The following is a 14,344-nucleotide window of genomic DNA, read 5'->3' as shown; positions in this document are numbered from 1 at the left end:
CCTCCCTGGATTTTTATCATTTACCTTAAATCTGCCTAACTCTGGTTATCGATGTTCTTGCCAATGGGGACAGGTTTTTTTCCTTACCTACGCCATCAAGACCCCTCATCATTTTGAACACCTCTATTAAATCTCCCCTTAACCTTCTGTGCTTTAAGGAAAACAATCCCAGATGTTCTAGTTTCTCCACATAACCAAAATCTTTCAACCCTGGTATAATTATAGTAAATCGCCTCAGCACCCTCGCCAAGGCCTTGCCATCCTTCCTAAAGTGAGAGGCCCAGAATTTCACACAATACACCAGCTGAGACCAATCCAGTGATTGATAAAGAGTTAGCATAAATTCCTCACTTTAGTACTCTGTGACTCATCTTATAAGGTTAGGATCCCCATTTTAAAAAAAAATAGCCTTGTCACCTTCATTCTATTATGATGCAGCTCCTGACCTCATTACAGCCTTGGTTCAAACATGGACAAAAGGGCTGAACTCCAGAAGTAAGGTGAAAGTGACTACCCTTGACATCAAGGCCGCATTTGACAGAGTGTGGCATCAAAGAGCCCTAGCAAACCTGGAGTCAATGGGAATAAGGGGGAAAATTCTCTGCTGGTTGGAGTCATGCCTAGCACAAAGGAAGGTGGTTGTGGTTGTTGGAGGACCGTCATCTCAGCCCCATGATATCTCTGCAGGGATTCCTCAGGGTAGTGTTCTAGTCCCAACCATCTTCAGCTGCTTCATCAATGACCGTCCTTCCATCATAAGGTCAGAAGTGGGGATGTTTGATAATTGCACAATGTTCAGCAGCATTCGCGACTCCTCAGATACTGAAGCAGTCCATGTCCAAATGCAGCAAGGCCTGGACAACATCCAGCTTGGGCTGACAAGTAGCAAGTAACATTTGCACCACACAAGTGCTGGGCAATGACCATCCCCAACAAGAGAGAATCTAGCCATCGCCCCTTGACATTCAATGGCATTACCATCGCTGAATCCCCTACTGTCAACATCCTAGGGGTTACCATTGAAAAGAAACTGAACTGGACTAGCCATATAAATACTGTGGCTACAAGACCAAGTCAGAAGCTAGGAATCCTGCGGCGAGGGCGAGTAACTCATCTCCTGACTCCCCAAAGCCTGTCCACCATCTACAAGGCACAAGTCAGGAGTGTGATGGAATACTCTCCACTTGCCTGGGTGAGTGCAACTCCAACAACACTCAAGAAGCTCGACACCTTTCAGGACAAAGCAGCTCACTTGATTGGCACCCCATCCGTAAATATTCACTCCCTCTACCACTGATGCACAGTAGTGGCAGTGCGTACCATCTACAAGATGCACTGCAGAAACTCACCAAGACTCCTTAGATAGTATCTTCCAAACCCACGAGCGCTACCATCTAGAAAGACAAGGGCAGCAGATACATGGGAACACCACCACCTGGAAGTTCTCCTCTAAGCCATCCTGACTTGGAAATATATCACCGTTCCTTCACTGTCGCTGGGTCAAAATCCTGGAACTCCCTCCCTAACAGCACTGTGAGTGTACTTACACCGCATGGACTGCAAGCAGTTCAAGAAGGCAGCTCATCACCAACTTCTCAAGGGCAATTAAGGATGGGCAATAAATGCTGGCCCAGCCAGCATCCCTTGAATGAATATTAAAAAGAAATCTTGCATACCCTTATAAAGGTCCTCTCAGACAGGTTTACTGAGGCTGGATAGAGTCTTTGTTTATCAAGACATTTCTCAACACTTATCCCTCTATCACAGTGTGTTAATCTTCTTGCTCTTCTCCACATTACAACCAGGGCCTGAGTGGACATGTAGTGCCATGGTGACCAGAACACAGTAAACCAGGTGCAATCGGATCAGTGCATCACCATACAGCTTCAGCCTGAACTCCGACACGGATGAATGGAGTTCAAATCCCCCAAATTAAAAAGAAATTTACCTTCAAAATATGTGCATTCCCTTCTTATACATGGTACATTCATACTCTGTATGGGTAATAGGTGTCTAGTACAGAGTAGAAGAGATTACAGGACTGCAGCGAATGTTTGATTTTACAGTTTTAACCAGCTGATACTGAACATTCTCCACAAATTGTTCTAAATTAGAATTGATATTGTAGGATTGTTAATTTGAGCTGCTTGCTCTACATTCACTGCATTGGTCATTTCTCACCCTCCCTTTTTCTGTGGTGGGTTGTGCCGGATGGACAGACCACTGACACCTTATTAATCTTCCAATCTTATAACCACTTCCATTCAGTGGTGGCAGGGGTAAATCAGATAACTCGATTCCAGTGTAAAATCTTCTCTTTGGGGCTTCACTGAGATGATAAAGGTAGTCACAATGGGTTTTACAACATGACAGCCTACGGTTGGTGCTTTTAAGCCAGGGACTGGGTAGTTACGATATCCTAACGAACCACGTACAGAACGCACTGACATATGGAAAATGAATTATTGAAACAAATCTGAATGAAGACAATTTTTAAAAAAAAATTCGTTCATGGGATGTGGACTCCTCTGGCTAGGCCAGCATTTATTGCCCATCCCTAATTGCCCTTGTTCAGGGGGCATTTAAGAGTCAACCACATTGCTGTGGGTCTGGGGTCACATGTAGGCTAGATAAGGTAAGGACAGAAGATTTCCTTCCCTAAAGGACATTAGTGAACCAGATGAGTTTTTACAACAAGCGACAATGGTTTCATGCTCAGACTCAGCAGACTTTTAATTCCAGATTTTATTGAATTCAAATTTCACCATCTGCCAAGGTATGATCTGAACCCTGGTGCCCAGAGCATTACCCTGGCTCTCTGGAATACTAGTCCAGTGCAAATACCACTATGCCATCACCTCCCTAAATTGAAAAAAAAAGGATTATTTTCCATGTGGGTTTAGCACCATACAGGGGTACACGTCAGCATTGGTGATAGCAGCGTTTACTGCACCCCCCACCCCCACCGCAATCCCTGCCACCTCTCGCATCTGCGTGTAACCCCCATCATTGCCCCATGCTGAAATCAGCTCATTCAGAACAGACCAGGGCTCAGAGTCTCCCTTACTTGTACTTGTCTGCATTGCACAATCTGGCAGGTTACACATGGAGCCAGAGGCGTTCTCCATACAGGCTTCACTTTGCTAAAACAGGGGTTACTATAATTAGCACCAGCAGCGAGCCTGACTTACCATTGGCATCGTGAGAATACTCAACCCCTGCCACAGTACATCGTCTGAACACCATTTTATTTTCCGTCAGTGTGCCAGTTTTGTCAGAGAAAATATACTGTATTTGCCCCAGATCTTCTGTGATGTTTAGTGCTCGGCATTGTAGCCGAGAGTCTGTCTCTTCATCATATAGGTCTGTGTCTTGATGGATGAAAAATACTTGGCAGATTTTAATGATCTCAATGGAAACGTAGAGTGAGATCGGAATCAACACCTGCATTAAAAAAAATTATAATGTAACATGAACATGTTCCCGTACAAAGCAATACCACCGTTAGAATAGTGGAAACCCAATTTCCAGAAAAACAATTTTCCATCTCAGCAGTGTTGCTGCGTGCGGCTGACTGAAGGTTAATGAAAGACACAGAGATCACCAAAGTTCAGTTAGAGTGAATAGATCAACTTTAAAAGAAAACTTGCATTTGTATAGCACCTTTCATGACCCCAAAGCACTTTACAGCCATTGAAGTGCTTTTTGAAATGTGGTCACTGTTGTAATGCAGGAAACATGGCAGAAATTTGTGCATAGCAAGCTCCCACAAACAGCAATGTGAAAACGACCATATAACTTGTTTTTGTGATGCATGTCGGCCAGGACACCGGGGAATAACTTCCCTGCTCTTCTTCGATCTTTTAGATCCACCTAAGACGACAGAGGGGGGCCTTAGTTTAACACCTCATCTGGTAGGTGGCAGCTGCAACACAGCGCAGTACTCCCACAATACTGGAGCATCAGCCTAGATTTCTGTCTTTGGGATGGGACAGGTATATCTCACTGATTCACAAAGATTAACCAGAAAGAAACTCTAACTCCCGACTTCAACTTGCGTGTCATTTCCACGACTGATGCTTACTTTGATTAATTCCTCCAACTGATCCCGAATGAGCATTTTAATAAAACAGCTGTTTGGTGCTGGAACTGTGAACATAGTTCCCTGTGCGAGAAATGGGGAGGAAACTGTCAAAGATTTCACTCCTGCTACCACTCGGTGACAGGAAAGTGCTTCCGTGAAGGCAGGATTGAGCTAGCCTACAATACCTTTCTAAGCCTGCTGACACTCCCTATCAAGGCGCAGACTTGGAAAGTGTCTATTTCAGGAGGTACTGGAAGCTGACAGCCTGTGGAACCATATCCAGCAGGCGTCAGAATGTAGGTGAGGACAGAAAACTGGTGGCTAAAATCAAAATATTGCGGGTGCTGAAGATCTGAAATAAAGAAATCTGAGAAGTCTGGAATCTGAGAGCTGCAAATTAAAACTATTGGTCTGTAGCAATGTTTTTGCCCCCTGGAAATTTATTATCACTCACTGAAACATCTTGCTTTTGAACCCCAGTCTTCACAGTAAGGAAGACAGGAGACCTTGTCCCACCAAGTGTATAATAGAACCTAGCAGATCATTGGAAGTCTTTATATTTAGGTATTATGTTTAAATTGTAATGATATCATAGACACAGGACTGAAGACAAGTGCAATGCAAAATGTAAATGACAACAACTTGCATTTATTAAGCCCCGTTAACAGTAGTAGTCTGTGCCAAAGTGCTTCACAGGAGCGCTATCAGGCAAAACTTGATGCTGAGCCATGTAAGGAGATATTAGGACGGATGAGTAAAATCTTGTTTAAAGAGGTAGGTTTTAAGGCAAGTCTTAAAAGGAGGGTAGAGAGCCAGAGGTGTTCAGGGAGGGAAATTCCAGAGCTTAGGGGCCAAACAGCTAAAGGCATAACCACCAATGCTGGAGCGGAGGAAATTGGGGAAGTTACAATTCTTTTTTTTGGGTCTGGAAGCTTTGATCCATCAGACAGGACGGGTATTACTGGCTTATGTAATAAGGCGAGATTTCAGCCCACTAAAATCCTGGTGCACGACTGGGAAGAACAATGTCCTATTCTAAAACGAAAATTGTTGTGCAATTAAAAGGTTTCAGCTGTGTTACCTGCAGGACAATTATCATCGTAAAGAACAAATATAATCCAGATAAAGCAGGAGATAAGGAGGTGCCATCGCTGCCGAGAACGTCAAACACTGGTCGCTGATCACCATACTGAGCTACCCAGAGACCGTGGCCTGCATATTGCAAAAAAAGAAATGATGTTAAGAAACACTTCCAACAAAATCAAGTACATTTTCGACTTAGCTATTCAGGAGTATTAAGCCTGCTCATAACTATTAGTCAATAACATGTTCTTTTTTCAAATTATTCGTTCTTGAGATTATGGGAGTCGCTGATAAGGCCAGCATTTATTGTCCATCTCTAATTCTCCTTGAGAAGGTGATGATGGATTTTCATCTTGAATCATTGAAGTCTGTGTTGTTAAGGTGCTCCCACAATGGTATTAGTCGGGGAGTTCCCGGATTTTTGACTCAGCAATGAAGAAGAAATTGCAGTACATGCCAAAGGCAGGATGGTGCACGGCTTGAAGAGGAACTTGAGGAGGTGATGTCCCCATGTACTTGCTGCTCTTCTAGGTGACGGAGTTCACCGGTTTGGAAACTGCTGTCGAAGAAATTTTGGTGAGTTACTGCAGCTCACCCTGCAGCCACAGAGACGTTTTACAGTTTTAAGGTGTATAAACTCACATGAAACTCAAGTTAAGGGCCACTTCTTGACAGGCAGTTTCTTTTTAAAGGTTTACTCAAGGACACCAAACTTCCAACATTAATTCTGACCAGAATTATTTTTATTTTAAAAATGCCCAAGTTTTGGATACCAAAGTGTTCAACCGCAATTTTTAAAGAAATTTCTTTGAGCAAAAGAGATTAATCTTCCATCAGTAACTTCCTTTTCCTCAAAGCTCCACTTACCAACTGGAGACAATTCAACTAGCCAAGTGGGAACAGCTCAATTGGTCAACAGGGAGTAACTCAACTGGACCAGTTCCAATTTCCATTAAAACTGGGTCGGTTGATAACTGATTTTAATTCCTGGGATAATTGTCCATTCTGCTCCATCCTTTCCTGACACTGAAATAGAAGCAAAATACTGCAGATGCTGAAGATCTGAAATAAAAACAGAAAATGCCAGAAAAATTCAGCAGGTCTGGCAGCATCTGTGGAGAGAAACAGGGTTAACATTTCGAGTCCAGTATGACTCTTCTTCGGAACAGTTCTGAAGGAGAGTCCTAGTGGACTCGAAACGTTATCTCAGTTTATCTCTCCACAGATGATGCCAGACCTCCTGAATTTTCCAGCACTTCCTGCTTTCCTGATACTGCTCTGACAAACTCTTCCCTCAACTGTCTGCGCCAGTTTCAAACTCTTACTTAGTACGCTTCCCATTTGCTTTGTGGCCACTACTCCCTATTCCTGCTTCCTGTCCTAATCCTTTCTCCGAAAAGGAAGAAACGGGTCTATTTTCATTTGTACATTATGGACAATTGACTGCACTTATTCACAGGCCATCAGGGTCTCCTCTTTCTTTTAGCTCTCCTTATAGGGGAAACAAGGGGTGAAAATTAAGCAGTAACACTCCTTCTGAAGCTTACAATTCCAGTGTCCCAAGCTATTTTGATGACTTTGAAAATTTGCATCCTAAACATTGTGAAGCTAGGCGACAATGGGAACAAAATGCAACTCTACAGGGAAAGACCTATGTGAGTTGCTCTTAGTAACCGAATGGAAGGAACCAAAGCCAGAAGTGGACCGAGAGGGAAAAGAAGTTCAGGGGAGTGAGAAAGGGAGACTCAACTAAGAACAACAGGTGAGAAAGAAACCGGAGAGAAACTAGGGCCGGAGGGATACAACCAATGTCGAAAGATTGGAGAAGTGCAAGAGGCCAGAGATTGACTGAGGCATTATAAAAGGTGTCCTTGCAAAGCCATCATTGAGTAAGGTAGAGGAGGCAGGAGGAGGGGAACGCATGGCAGTGTTGCGAACAACACAGGTTTCAGAAGCAAACAGCACTTACTAAATGGTTGTGTACAATGATTCGTCTTTTGTTTCTCCTGTTAGGCATATGTGTAAAATCTTTCAGCAGCATCTTTTAAGAAAGGCTGCATAGCTTGGTCCTCTGATCAAACTCAAATGTGACAGAACTATCTAATTCCATAAGATTTAAAGGTGATTAAATGGAGTCTTTTTTTCCCCTCTGGTGGCTTTTCAGCACTGTTTAGCTATGTATCTGTTAGATCCACTCTGGATTCAAAGAGGTTTGATTATATTTGCCTAAACCAATACAACTTATCACAACTTACCAATGGCTGAAAAAAGGCACATCACAAAAAGTATGATCACACACCAGAAGACATCTACATTCATTTGTCTCTCCAGCTTGCTGCGTTTGTAGCGTGGTCCATTGTTATTTAACATAGCTTTAGTCTCATGACCTAAAAAGATTGGAGAAAGATGGATGAGAACCAAGAATACTGGACTAGCATTAGACCCTTGGGAGCCCTGTAGAATGGAAGCATAGACTCCTGGCATACACTGGCAAGCCTGTTCTAGACTAGTACAAATGTTGTCACTATATTAATAGCATGCAACTAAAATTGTTCAAACATTTATCAAGATGGGAACAGAAGCCTTCCAACTGGAGTTTGGTTCCTTCCATCCAGATCTGGGATCTCAGAATTCGAATTCCATCCAAAAATGTCATTGTAGTTATCCTTCTCAATCACTCGTAGGAGAAGTGAATGCTTACAGGGTTTGGTTACAAAATATATATTTACACATTGATTGCATGGAAAACTACCTAGCCTGCGCCAATTTTATTTAGCGCAATGACTTCACAGCCTTCTATGCCATTCTGTATTTGTTCTCCTTGCACCCTTATTATATTGAATTCATTGCTTAGTGAAACTCCTGGGGGTTCAAGAGGGGGCACACCTCACTTCCCTTAGTCAGCATTTCCAGTCATTGTACAACAAGAGCTTCCCATTGGCTGCTGACCATTTCTTAATTTACCTCATCTTCTCAACCAATCTAATATCAGCGGTCTTTTGTGCTAGGAGCTTGTCTTTACACGTAGGTTTGTCAACTTCAAAACAACATTTTTTGGTTCTGCTGTGGCACATGAAGCATAAAAGAAGGGAATTATAAAAGTACAGAGGTCTTGCTACAACTCTACAAGGCATTGGTGAGACTATACCTGGAGTACTATGTGCAGTTCTGATCACTCCTGGGAGTCAAAGGGTAAAGGGTAGATAGGGAAGTTCAGGCCACAATCAGATAAGCCATGATCTTATCATATGGCAAGTGGGTGAAGTGACAGTTGGTGACCATCTTAGGGACAGTGATCACAATTCAGTTAGATTTAGCATTACCAAGGAAAAGGGCAGAGATAACGCAGGAGTAAAAGTCTTGAACTGGGGAAGGCAAATTTTGCTGAAATGAGAAGGGACTTGGCTTTGGTGGACTGGACAGCACTGCTGGAGGATAAAACAGTGGAAAACCAGTGGGAAACACTAAAAAGCGAGATCCTAATTGTACAGAGTAGACATGTCCCCTACAAAAATAGGAGTGGTACTGCCAAATCTAGACCTCCCTGGTTGTCTAGAGGAATACAGGGGAAGATCAAACAGAAAAAGAAAGCATACGATAGGCACAAAGAACTAAGCAATGCAGATAGCCTAGACAGATATAGGAAGTGCAGGGACGAAGTAAAAAAGGAAATGAGGAAATCAAAGGGAGGGCATGAAAAAAGATTAGCAAGTAAAGTTAAAGATAACCCAAAGATGTTTTACCAATACATTAATGCTAAAAGGCTGGTTAAGGAAAAATTGGGACCTATCAGAGATAAGATGGAAACTTGTGTGTAGATGCAGAGGCTGTGGGAAGGGTTTTGAATGAATATTTTGTCTCCTTGTTTACAAAGGAAAGGGAGGATGTAGATATAGTAGTCCAGGAGGAACACTGTGAGATATTGGACGGGATAGTCATAAAGAGAGAGGAAATACTTGAAGGGTTGAAATCCTTGAAAGTTGATAAGTCACCAGGGCCAGATAGATTGTTTCTGAGGCTGCTGAAGGAAGTAAGGGAGGAGATAGCAGATGCTCTGAGGATGATTTTCCAATCTTCACTAGATACAGGGGAGGTACCGGAGGACTGGAGAAATGCAAACGTAGTTCCATTGTTTAAAAAGGGATCAAAGGAAATGTCAAACAATTATAGGCCAGTTAGTCTTACATCGGTGGTGAACAAATTAGTAGAATCAATCCTGAGAGATAGGATTAACTGTCATGTGGAAAGGCATGGACTAGTCAGGGATGGTCAGCATGGATTTGTTAAAGGAAGGTCTTGCCTCACAAATTTGATTGAATTCTTTGAGGAAGTGACAAGAAGGGTTGATGAAGGTAGTGCAGTGGATGTTGTGTACATGGATTTTAACAAGGCATTTGACAAGGTCCCACATGGCAGATTGGTCAGGAAAATAAAAGCCCATGGGATTCAGGGTAATGTGGCGAACTGGATAAAAGGTTGGCGTTGTAACAGGAAACAAAGGGTAATGGTTGATGGATGCCCTTGCGAATGGAAAGCTGTCTCCACAGGGCTCGGTTTTGGGGCCCTTGCTGTTTGTGTTATATATTAACGAGTTGGACATGAACGTGGGGGGCACAATTGGGAAATCTGCAGATGACACAAAGATTGGCCGAGCAGTGGATAGTATAGAGGATAGCCATAATCTCCAAAACAATATAGATGGGTTGGTGGAGTGGGCAGTAAAGTGGCAGATGGATTTTAACATAAAGAAGTGTGAGGTCATACATTTAGGGAGGTCAAACAGTTACAGGGATTACACAATAAATGGGAATATACTAAGAGGGGTAGATGAAGTGAGAGATCTTGGCGTACAAGTACACAGGTCCCTGAAGGCAGCAGCTCAAGTAGACAAGGTTGTAAAGACGACAAAAGATAAAGAAGACCTGTTGAGTTTTTCCAGGTAATTCTGTTTTTGTTTTGGATTTCCAGCATCCGCAGTAGTTTTTTGTTTTTATCTCTGTGTTTAATTGACTGCCACTCCTCTTCAAGAAATGCCTACCTTGAAGAAGTATTGCTCTGCTCTCCGACAGGATTTCCGCCTGTCTCTTCTGCCCTGTTCCTATCACTGCTTGCTTGTCCCTACAACCCCCCACCCCACCCCACCCACAACTTCTCTCCCCCCCATCCCCACCCCCCACCCCCAACCTTAAACCAGCTTATATTTCACCCCTCTCCTAACTTCACTCAGTTCTGCTGAAGGGTCATGAGGTCTCGAAACATCAACTCTTTTCTTCTCCGTCGATGCTGCCAGACCTGCTGAGTTTTTCCAGGTAATTCTGTTTTTGTTTTGTAAAGAAGACATATGGAATGCTCTCCTTCATTGGCAGAGGTATAGAATATAAAAGTAAGGATATAATGTTGAAATTGTATAAAACACTTGTGAGGCCACAACTGGAGTATTGTGTGCAGTTCTGGTCACCACATTACAGGAAGGACATAATAGCTCTGGAGAGAGTGCAGAGGAGGTTTACAAGAATGTTGCCAGGGTTAAAAAAGTGTAGCTACGAGGAGAGATTGGATAGGCTGGGGTTATTTTCCTTAGAACAAAGAAGGCTGAGAGGTGACTTGATTGAGGTGTACAAAATTATGGGGGGGGAATGGATAGAGTGGATAGGATAAAATTGTTTCCCTTGGTGGAGAATTCTAGAACCAGGGGACATAGATTCAAGATAAGTGGCAGAAGGTGTAGCGGGGACATGAGGAAGAACCTTTTTTATGCAGAGGGTAGTGGGTGCCCGGAATTTGCTGCCCAAGTTGGTGGTAGAGGCAGAAACTCTAAACTCTTTTAAAAAGGACCTGGATCTGCACCTTAAGTGCTGTAAGCTGCAGGGCTATGAGCTGGGTGCAGGAAGGTGGGATTAGAAAGGGCACCTGGGTGTCCTCAGGCTGGCATGGACAAGATGGGCTGAATGGCATCCTTCTGTGCTGCAACTTTTCTATGGTTCTATGGCAGAGCAGGCTTGAGGGGCCAAATAGCCTACGCTCGCTCCTAATTCGTATGTTTCTTTCCACCTTAAGGAGAGATATATTTATATTGGAAACAGTTCAGAGAAGATACACTAGGCTGATTCCTGGATCGAAGGGGTTGTCTTATGAGCAAGCAGTGGAGGCTGGGTTATTGGATATACTCAAGCCTGAGTTAGACAGATTTTTGGTTGACAAGGGAGTCAAGGGTTATGGGGAGGAAATGTGGAACTGAGGCCAGAGTCAGATCAGTCATGATCATATTAACTGGTGGAGCAGGTTCAAGGGTTGAATGGCCTACTCCTACTTCTTGTGTTCTTAGTCTCCAATATTCAAATACTATTATGCTTGAAGCTTGTCCAAGTCCTTCTGACATTTCTCTATGACCAGAATTTTTATCTCGTCGGGCGGGCACGCGCCCAACCCAAAAGAGCGTAAAATGACACGCAATGACGACGGCCGAGCGTCCCGAGGTCATCAAGCACTCGCGCGATATTTCGGTTGGCAGGCACGCCCGCCAACAATTAACAGGACTATTAAGGCCATTAACAATCTAATTTAATTAAATTTTTCGCTGCCCATCCAACCTTACGGTTGGCGGGCAGGTGAAAAGGCCAAGCGGCCTTTGCATTCTTTGCGAAACCTCATCCACAGGAGTGATGAGGTTTTGATCCCTCGTTAAAAATGTAAAATTTTCATACTAACTTCTAACGTGTGACAGAGGGGACATGTTTTTTTTAAACATCTGAAAATCCTTTATTTTTATTTTTTTATATCTTCATCTCCCTGAGGCAGCTCTGTGCCTCGGAGCTATTCCTGCGGACACTCACGAAGTTCACTGCTCGCCCTCCCCTCCCACCACACACAGGCAGCGCCGAGCGCGGCCATGCACATTTCACACTGGGCGGGCCTTAATTGGCCCGCCAACATGAAATTGCAGTCAGGCCCCGATCACGGCAGCCGTCGGCTTCCCGACCGCCCCCACCAAGTCCGCCCGACGAGGGCAAAATCCTGGCCTATATATATATATTACGAACAAGTCTGTTTGAGGCAAGTCAGGATGTCAGATATTGGTCACAGGTTACCCAGCCTCTGACCTGCTCTTGTAGCCATAGCATTTATGGGGTTGATCCAGTTAAGTTTCTGTTGAATTGTGACCTGTCTTCATAATTTAACCCTTTAAGCCCCAGAATCTTTCTGGTGAATCTATACGGTGCTCTTCCAAATCCAAAGCACTTTTCCCCAACATACAATGACCAAGCCAGTACTTCAGACGTGGGTTTGACCAAGATTTTGTACAGTTCCAAATTCCTGCTCTCTTGAGATAAAGGCTAACAATCCATGAACCATTTCGCCTCCAAATTTGTGCACATAGGCATCTAAATCCTTTTGATCCTCCACAACCCCATGACTCTTGACACTTTGAAAAAATTCTGATTCAACTCTCAGATCCAAAGTGGATGGCCACATTGAACTCCACCTGTCCTAAATGCGCCCACTCAGTTTGTCTGTCCCTGTCCCTATACATGTTGTCAGCTTGGGCTGACAAGTGGCAATTAACATCCGCGCCACACAAGTGCCAGGCAACGACCATCTCCAACAAAAGAGAATCTAGCCATCACCCCGTGACATTCAATGGCATTGCCATCGCTGAATCCCCTATCAACATCCTGAGGGTATTCATTGACCAGAAACTGAACTGGACTAGCTATATAAATACTGTGGCTATAAGAGCAGGTCAGAGGCTAGGAATCCTGCAGCGAGTAGTTCACCTCCTGACTTCCCAAAGCCTGTCCACCATCTACAAGGCACAAGTCAGGAGTGCGATGGAATACTCCCTACTTGCCTGGATGAGTGCAGCTCCCATAACACTCAAGAATCTTGACACCATCCAGGGCAAAACAGCCCACTTGATTGGCACCACGTCCACAAATACTCACTCCCTCCACCACTGACACACAGTAGCAGCAGTGTGTACCATCTACAAGATGTACTGCAGGAACTCACCAAGGCTCCTCAGACAGCACCTTCCAAACCCACGACCACTACCATCCAGAAAGACAAGTGCAACAGATACATGGAACGCCACCACCTGGAAGTTCCCCTCCAAGCCACTCACTACCTTGACTTGGAAATATATTGCCATTACTTCACTGTCACTGGATCAAAATCCTGGAACTCCCTTCCTAACAGCACTGTAGGTGAACCTACACCCCACATGGACTGCAGCAGTTCAAGAAGGCAGCTCACCACCACCTTCTCAAGGGCAATTAGGGATGGGCAATAAATGCTGGCCCAGCCAGCAACACCCACATCCTGTAAATGATTTTTTAAAAGTTGCTGTTCCCATCTCCACAAATTACTGTACCTCCTAACAATGCTATCTGCAAACTTGGATATGCAACTCCCTCTTTCTTCACCCAAGTTGTTAATCTATTATAATAATACTATGCAATTTTTGTCCATTTGTAATGTTTGAATTGGTCAATTTAAGGGGTGCATCTATTGGTGGGTGGTGCCCGGATACAAAAATGTTACAGTAAAATTTAAAAATATCTAATCCACCAATCATAATCTTACAGGTACAGAGGAACATCACCGAACATAAAGCACTCCCTGAAGGTTAAAAGGGGGTAGGGGTGCACAGCATGGGAAGGTGAGGGAGTGGCATGGGAGGGATGTTGATGGCATGTGAAAAAAGTGGTGTGTTGGGGGACAGAATGGGGGTGTGAGAGGGATGAGAGGAATGGGATGGGTCTGGCATGACAGGGTTGACATAGGGCAAGGATTTAAAGTACTGTTGCGATAATGATGTCAATTTCACCATAAAATGTTTTGTGGGTCCCTGCTAGCATATGAAAAAAAGGTGAGGCACAAATACGGGTTCCCGGGGAATACCACTTATCGCATCCCAGCGAGATAATGGACCCTTTATCACTATTCTCAGTCCCCCTACCTCAGAAACAATTACCAACCTATGCCAGAGTTCCCTCCGATAATATGTGCTTTCATTTTGGCTAATGATCTCTTGTGGAGAGCCTGAGCAAATGTCTTTATCCAAAGAGACTCGTCTGGCAACCATGCTAATGATCTCAAGTATTTAAATTAAGTTGATTTCATACCACCGTTCTGCCAAAGTCTCGTGCATTTGAGCGTTGACGCAAATGCACAAGG

At 43.8% G+C, this 14,344-nt stretch overlaps 1 protein-coding gene across 1 annotated transcript in view; it reads right to left on the bottom strand.

Annotated features, from left to right (window-relative positions):
- atp10a (ATPase phospholipid transporting 10A) overlaps positions 1-14,344 on the bottom strand; it is a 183,300-nt gene that overhangs the window by 91,205 nt on the left and 77,751 nt on the right. The window contains exons 5-7 of the mRNA XM_078545152.1: positions 7,423-7,554; positions 5,166-5,296; positions 3,192-3,444 (exon numbers count right to left, since the gene is read on the bottom strand). Coding sequence (XP_078401278.1) covers positions 3,192-3,444; positions 5,166-5,296; positions 7,423-7,554 — 516 coding nt within the window. The remainder of the gene's footprint in view (positions 1-3,191; positions 3,445-5,165; positions 5,297-7,422; positions 7,555-14,344) is intronic.

Source organism: Cetorhinus maximus, chromosome 7 (genome assembly GCF_964194155.1).
Source record: "Cetorhinus maximus chromosome 7, sCetMax3.hap1.1, whole genome shotgun sequence".
In the NCBI taxonomy this organism is placed as follows: domain Eukaryota; kingdom Metazoa; phylum Chordata; class Chondrichthyes; order Lamniformes; family Cetorhinidae; genus Cetorhinus; species Cetorhinus maximus.
Note: the sequence above shows the minus strand (reverse complement) of the source record. Positions and strands in the feature narration are given on the sequence as shown.